Raw genomic sequence first — 7,695 nt, forward strand, 5'->3', positions numbered from 1 at the left:
CTGAATTCTTTGGCAGCGACTGAATGTAAACAAGGTTTCTAAGCACCTGCACCGAACTAAGGGGGGTGAGAGTTAAACTTCAACACCACATTTTTAAAACGTTTTACTAGCAGCAATTAATAAATACGCAGTATTTCTATTCATGGTGGTGCATACTGACTTTCACATTAGGATCTTCTCAGCGATGCCAGAACTGAGGATGTGAAATCAGTTCTAGGTTACTTGATTAATTGTTTTGCAGGTTCTACCATCCTTTCTCCTCTTCTTCTTCTTCTTCCCCTCCTTATCCACCATGCTTCCGTCTTCCCTGTCTTTCCAGCTGTTGTTAGAATTGATTCATAATAGATGATACAACAGCAGCAGTCCCTTTCTCTCCCACTGGTCAGTTATCAAGTTTGGTCACATTCACTTTGAAGTTGTGTTGGCGACCTGCAGAAGTAGAAGGTGAGTTGTCTGCAGCGGGTAACACAAACAGTGTGTTGAATCTGTGTGCAAATCCTCACTGCAACAAGTGTGACAAGCACTGCCAGAAAAACAAATGGGCTCCCGGGTGGGGGGGGGAGTCCAAGAAAAAATTTTTTTTATCAAGAAACCTGGTGTTGTAGACTGCAGAGGTCCACAGCAGTTAGGTTGTTAATGATTAGCAGATTACCATCAGAAAATCCTGTGCCTTTAGCTTTGAAAAGTTTGGTTGCCACAAGAAAGAAAATGTGGTTGTGTTTTTTTTTTTTTGCAATTCTGACAGAAGATCTTGTTAATTATCATTTACAAAATGTAACACAACAAAATTATAAAATACTGACTTCAAAAATGTGCCACCCACCTGAAATAACATTATTTTAAATTGGCGTTATGAATTATAATCCAACAAAATGTATTTATCCTACATTCCTCTCTTTCATTTGTTTACCTGTTAAATGATTCTGTTATTTTTAACTTATTTGTTTTTTATCTTGTAATTTTAGTCACTTAGAAATTTTGATTTTTCTCTCCTTTTTCATATTTCAAAGTAAATGTATTGGAGAATAAGCCTTAGGACAGTGGGTACCAACCTGGGTTGTAATTCAGGAAGAGAGTTTTTGCTTTTTCTTGTGATTTTAGTGGAAGTTTTCAGGTGTTTCAGGCCTTTTCAAAATTATTCAAGCAAGGATAAAAAAAAAAGCAGGCAGTCTGCAACTAATAATGGGGTTAGAAACTTTTGTTTTATGGGGTCACAAGCTGTAAAGCTTGGGAAGCTTCTGCTTTAAGACAGTGATGTATTGTGGGTGCTGTTTGTTCCTGCCTGTTCTCTGGGTGGCAGAATGCAGCGCTGTGCTTACTGTAAACATGATGCAGTGCTCTCCCAGGCCTTGTATCGTGCCAGTTTTACTGCAAACAGTATAGCAGCGCCTTGTAAAATTTTTTTTGCTTTCTCAGAAAACGCCCGCTACCTTGCTTTAAACTTACTGCTCTTTAATCCTAATGGGTTTTAATTGTGTTAGTGACTTTCAGGGATTTTCAAAAAGCTTGGGAAGAATAACACCATGAATAAAAGAATTTATTTTAGAAGAACTCGGTAACCACAGTTTCTTTTTTTTTTTTTTTTTGACTTTTGACTTCACTTTTGAAGTGGGATGCATTTATAAAATATTCCTTCATTCATTCATTTAAAAAAATAAAGGTGGGAGTCGGCTGGTTTCATTATCTCCTGCCTGTAAAACAGCTCCTGCTCCAAACTGCTCCTACACAAGTCACTGTTTGTCACTGTCCAGCCTGATGAGGAGTCCCACACAGGCTCAGTTATCTGCTGGAGTGCAAAGCCGAGTCACCTAACATCAAGGATCCATCCATCCATTATCTATAGAGCTTATTCCTGAATAGGGCCGCTGAGGGGCTGGAGCCTGTCCTAACTAACATTGGGTGAGAGGTGGGGTTCACCCTGGACAGGTCACCAGTCTATCACAGGGCTCTAACCTCAAGCATTTTGTTAAAATATATATTACATGAAGTTCATCACTGAATACTTGTAATACACTGTTATCTTGCACCTGTTATATTTGTCTCGACAATTTCCCAAGCCAGTCATTTCCCCAGTAATAAGTTATGTGAGTATCAGATACTGTTTGGATGGTGCTAGTAAAGGGTTTTGTGCTGAAGAGGCTCAAGGATACTGCAGTGCTGCTCTGGACCTTGGCTCGCTCTGCCTGTGTGCTCGACTGCTGGCAGCTCTTCCTCCATTCAGGGTCATTCCCTCCTAGAAATCAGGGATTATTTCAAACTAGAATAGATGGATGGAATCAATCAGCCATGGCTTTACTTTTCTCTTCTTCTACATAACCACCCTGTTTCACCTCTACCCTAACACCCTTTTCTGCCTCTCCCTCTCTCTCTCTGTCTCCCCCACCCCCCTCTCAGGGCTGCAGACTGAGGAGATGCATAAATTCAAACACATTAGTATTCCAGTCAGGCTCTCCATTTCAAGGCAAGGCCTAGCACCCTTCCGCCTCTCCTCTCCCTGCTCCACTCTCACTCTCCACTTTTGTTTTTTAATCATTTAAGCAGCACTGCATCTACAGGCCTACTTTTTCCCCAAACCATTTCTAAACTATTTTAGGCATTCTGTATTTTTTTTTTTTAATATTATTATATTTTGCCCTTGCATGGTCAATTATGCGCAGCTGTAGTCTTTGAAATGTGATTCATCTGCTTCTGATTGTGTGTGTGTGTGTGCGTGTGCGTGTGTGTACGTGTGTGTCATTGTGTTTAGCTGTCAGGCCCAGCGGCCCAGGCGATAAATCATGCATGTCTGATTGAGGAGGGCAGAGGGCCCGGACAATAACATTTCAGCAGAACTGTTGGAGAAAACGTCTGAGTTTGCTGTGATCTGAAGAACCTGCAGACCTGCAGCCAAGGTCCTGATGAACCACTGCACATTTTACAGCTGTCTTTGGACAGGACATGAAAGCTGAGTGAAAGTCGGGCTGCATTACTGATATAGTTGTACTTGTATGTGTAAACATGTAAATGGACTATAATATTCTTTTATAAGTGTAATTATTAGGTTATCAGTTTAGCTTGTACCATTGTTCAATACAGAATCCTTAAATTATGCAAGCATTTAACAGCTCTATTGAATTTAAAACATTAATTATACATTATTGCTGTGATCATTTCAAATAATAATTTCTTCTAAATCCATATTCATTGATGAGAGGTTGGATTCTGTTTGGACAGTGAACAGTTGTAGCAAGAAATTGTTTATTACAACATACATAGTTTATTTCAAAACATAATACAAGCTTTATACTGAAAATAAATAATTACTTGAGCTGTCATTGAAATTTGGAATAAAACCGCCGAAACAGTTAAATCTTAATGAAAATAGTTTTTTTTTTTTTACAGTGCTAATTAAGTGCATGAATAACTAAGATCATTTGTTTAAATTAATGACTTCAAAAAGGTAATATATAAAACTGTACAATATTCGAGAAAATACTTAAGAAATAAACCAAATAACAGGAGTATTTAAGATTATAAAATTTCGATAGTGAACGTACAATAAAATTATAGGCAGGTGTATAGCGTCAGTCAGTCAGTCCCTCTTTCTACTCTCGGCTTTGTCTCAGAGTCCACACAGTTTGTATGGTCGAAGATGACTGAAATGAAATAAATGGATGGATAAATAGCAGGAAGTGTGTGTGTGGCTGCAGAAGCTGCAGGTCACAGGGGAGGAACTGGATTGTTGCTACGTTGGTAGCAATGCCCCTGCAACTGGAACCAGGGCCAATATATTTGCATATGCAAAAATAATTACAGATCTGCTGCGAGTATGTTAGAAAATAATGAATGTAAATATGCTGAGTATAAGCCCGAGGTGGACTGTAAAACGGCCTCTTGTGCTGGAACAAATCAATTATGACAAGTGAGATTATTTGTTTCACCCACTGATGATACAACAGAAGCAACGTGTGTGGACGAAAAGCCCAAACAAAACAAAACGTCAGTCCCACCCTATGGTTATGTTCGAGCTGATGAGACGTGGTGATACAAACCAAAGGCGCTGGCAGGTTATTAGGCACATTTTGTATTTATATCCGAGATGTAGAAAAGAATTTAGCGGGCTCCAAAAGTGATCTGAAATGTGAAGTTTGATATGCCGCTAGAGAATAATGCCCTCATGACAGTTAGAAAACGACGAAGGCTAAACGGGTATCTCTGTTTTTTTGTTATTGTCGCAGTGCTGGAGTCTGTACCGGGACAGGCACGGCGGCCGGAGGGTGCCACCGCGCGACCCGGCCCTGGACAGTCTGTGCCGGGGGATTCCTCCCGGTGCTTCGGTCAGAGATCGTGGCACGAGGAGGCGTCTCCCGCACTCCTGCTGTGAGAATATGGTCCCTCGTGTGGCGGCGGCTCTCCCGGCGGCGTCATGCGCTTCTCCTTCTGCCTGCGGTTGCAGAACCACACGCGCACCACCTCCTTCTCCAGCTGCAGCGTGTCCGCCAGCGAGGAGATCTCCTGCGCGGAAGGTTTGGGACACTTGAGAAAATGCGTCTCCAGAACCCCCTTGACGCTGACCTCTGGAGTCTGTAACGGGACAGGCACGGCGGCCGGAGGGTGCCACCGCGCGACCCGGCACTGGACAGTCTGTGCCGGGGGATTCCTCCCGGTGCTTCGGTCAGAGATCGTGGCACGAGGAGGCGTCTCCCGCACTCCTGCTGTGAGAATATGGTCCCTCGTGTGGGGGCGGCTCTCCCGGCGGCGTCATGCGCTTCTCCTTCTGCCTGCGGTTGCAGAACCACACGCGCACCACCTCCTTCTCCAGCTGCAGCGTGTCCGCCAGCGAGGAGATCTCCTGCGCGGAAGGTTTGGGACACTTGAGAAAATGCGTCTCCAGAACCCCCTTGACGCTGACCTCGATGGACGTCCTCTTCTTCCTCTTCCTCCCCTGAGCTGCTATCTTATCTATACTGCTAGAGCTTCCTGTGGACGAGTCTGCCTCCTCCAGCCACTTGTTCAGCAGCGGCTTTAGTTTGCACATATTTTTAAAGCTCAGCTGCAGAGCCTCGAATCTGCAGATGGTGGTTTGGGAAAACACGTTACCGTACAGCGTGCCCAGAGCCAAACCTACGTCCGCCTGTGTAAAGCCCAGCTTGATCCTCCGCTGTTTGAACTGCTTGGCAAAGTGCTCCAGCTCGTCCGAAGTCGGCGTCTCCTCGTCGGACTGGTCATGGCAGTGGTGACCGCCAAGTTCGCTGTGCTCTGGGCTGAGTGTGTCCCTGAGGCCCGGGTGCATGCCTTGGCCCTGCGGGTTGGATGGAGGCGTGAGCCCACCGTGGTCCAGCATGCCGTTGACAGTGAAGCCCGAGTAGATGTTGATCTGCTGCCCGCTGGTGATGGAGGAGTTGTGGGACACCGGGGTTCCCCAAGCTCCCGGGTGGTTGCCATGGTTGTTGTGATGAGGGGAGTGATGCGCTACGTGCGGGGAGCGGTGATGGATGATGCCGAGCTGGAGGTCCTCTCGGCCTGGTTTGACGTCCTGCTGCTCCATGGAGGCCGACCAGGGGCTGCCCTCAGACAGGCTGCTCGCCCACTGGTGCCCGAGGGGGTGTCCGTTGCTCTGGATGCTCTGCAGGTAGTCACTCTGGAGGAGTTTCTGGTGTCCTCTGTAGGGGCTAGCAGGCTGCATGACCTGGCTATCCGGGTGGATCATGGGGCTAGAGCTGAGAAGGGTGTAGGGGCTGGAGGCAGCTGTGGCCATGCTGGCTGCTGTACCCCACTAGTGTTACTGAAAGGAGGTAGCAGCTCAGCCTCTGACATCTCCCTCTCTCTGGAGTCTCGGCAGCAGCCTGGCACTGACTGACAGCTTCCACAACCACTCACAGACCGAGGGAGACGGAGTGACGACGCGCTTCCACCAATAACGGCGCCGATACCTAAACCTCCTCCTCTGGAAGCACAGCTGCGGTTGTGAAAGGGTTACAGGCAGTCGAACCGGAAGTGAGACGAAGTGCTGGTCCAGTGGGTCTGGCTGTGTAACGAGCGCAGTTCCTGTTTATTAATTAAAAGTTTCCAACTGATTTACGCACGAGTTTATTGTTGCTGCTGTCACCCTTGAGCGCGTGTGAAGGAGGAGATTAAAGCGCACTGGCATTTGTTAGACGTGCCAGCACTGAATTTAGAAGAATACAATCCAACCAAGAGCAGTTCTTGCTGTTAATTATTAACTTTTAGAAAATGCTTCCTCCGGTGTTTCTAGAATGACACGTCTCAAGCTAGTGTTTATGAAAAAGTGTTTTACGCACAGGTCCTTATCCATTTCCAGTTTGGGCAGACAATAAATAAATTAATAATCGAATACCATGGGTCTATAATTGCAGTTTAGCCTTCTAAATCGGATTTTCATAGGATATTAAAATGTTCTCTAATAGGCCAAACTACTCAGGAATCATACTCATCGGACCTGTAACCATAAAGTCATCAGTAAATGTTTCCTCGCTGCACCCTCTTTTTAAGAGTCTCTCCAGGTCCTCTCACACTTGAAAAAGATCTATCTGTATATGTGAGAGCTAACTCTGTCGCCTAATTATATTTGCCATTAAGAAGACTGCGTCCCAGTCTTCGTATTGGTTTGAAATTCTATTAAATATATTGCTCGAGCCCCCAGGTTAAGCTTGATTTAAATTTGCATACATTTTCATACATTTAGGAGAAATAAAAGAAGGCTGCAGCCACCAGAAAGTCATTAAAGAGCGCCGAGCCGAGGAGCTGGCTGTGGAGACAGAGGCAGAGAGGAGGCCGGAGCAGGTGAGCTGACCGCGGGCTGCTGCGTGTGGACAGGGCCGCTTAGGACGGAAAGACGGAGCCTCTGTAACAGGAGGACTGACAGCGGGAAGGAGGGGTGATGACAGGATAATCTCTGCTCCATAGGGTAGTCCACAGGCCTATAAACGGAAGAGAAATGCTTCATCACATTTATATGTTTGTTGTTTCGTTTTTATTCTCAGCCCAGTGTGGTGTTGTGTGCGCATTTGCGCACAGTTTGCTCTTTGAAGCGTCATTTCATTTAACAGTAGTGGCCAAGTTTGCTGAACTGCTTTGCTTTGATTCGTTCCAGGACGAAATGATACAGAATTATACGCCAACAATTCAAACCTTTCTATCACAGTGGTATTTTAATGCAATTCTTCTACTGTCATACGTGTCATGTTAAAGCAAATAGATTTAAATTCTCCGTTTAAAGAATGTATCCCAAACTAAATTAATCTGAGGCCTAAAGTTGACATCAGCTAAATCTGAAGTTTAAAAAATGTGATCATCTGGTTCCACGGTTATAATCTAAAAAAACAAAACAAAACAAAACAAAAAAATTACAACAGAAATGTACATATATTATATTTTGTCTCGTTAGAAAAAAGTCTGCATTTTTGTGACGCATGAAGCAGACAGGAGAGGGACTTGAAGAGGGGGTTGTATTGCTCTCGATGGTCTAAGTTTCTAAGTGTAACAGATGCTTCTCTTGAAACGCTCCTTGTGCTGATTCCTTTTATTCACATCAACATTTTTCTGCCGTCGAGCGCGTTTCCATAGCGAGGCGAATAAAAGGCAAATCCCCGCTCCGCGCCTCCAATAAAGAGCCCATTCACAGATATAACCAGAGCCAGCCCTGCTACACTTACACCATGCAGCACTGCGGGCTCTCCCTACCGAGCTGCACAT

At 45.0% G+C, this 7,695-nt stretch overlaps 1 protein-coding gene across 2 annotated transcripts; it reads right to left on the bottom strand.

Moving 5' to 3' along the window:
- Window positions 1–4,059: 4,059 nt before the first annotated feature.
- LOC109957540 (POU domain, class 3, transcription factor 4) lies at window positions 4,060–6,004 on the bottom strand. 2 transcript variants are annotated; one of them, XM_020595493.1, is made up of 2 exons: window positions 4,892–6,003; window positions 4,060–4,554 (listed from the first exon to the last, which is right to left on the bottom strand). In XM_020595493.1, the coding sequence occupies exons 1-2, from the start codon at window positions 5,735–5,737 to the stop codon at window positions 4,318–4,320; spliced, it is 1,083 nt and encodes a 360-aa protein (XP_020451149.1). In that variant the 5' UTR covers window positions 5,738–6,003; the 3' UTR covers window positions 4,060–4,317. The 2 variants fall into 2 exon arrangements, with proteins under 2 accessions (XP_020451149.1, XP_020451148.1); XM_020595492.1 differs by lacking the exon at window positions 4,060–4,554 and having other exon boundaries at window positions 4,563–6,004.
- Window positions 6,005–7,695: the final 1,691 nt, after the last annotated feature.

Source organism: Monopterus albus, unplaced genomic scaffold (genome assembly GCF_001952655.1).
Source record: "Monopterus albus unplaced genomic scaffold, M_albus_1.0 scaffold27.1, whole genome shotgun sequence".
NCBI lineage: Eukaryota > Metazoa > Chordata > Actinopteri > Synbranchiformes > Synbranchidae > Monopterus > Monopterus albus.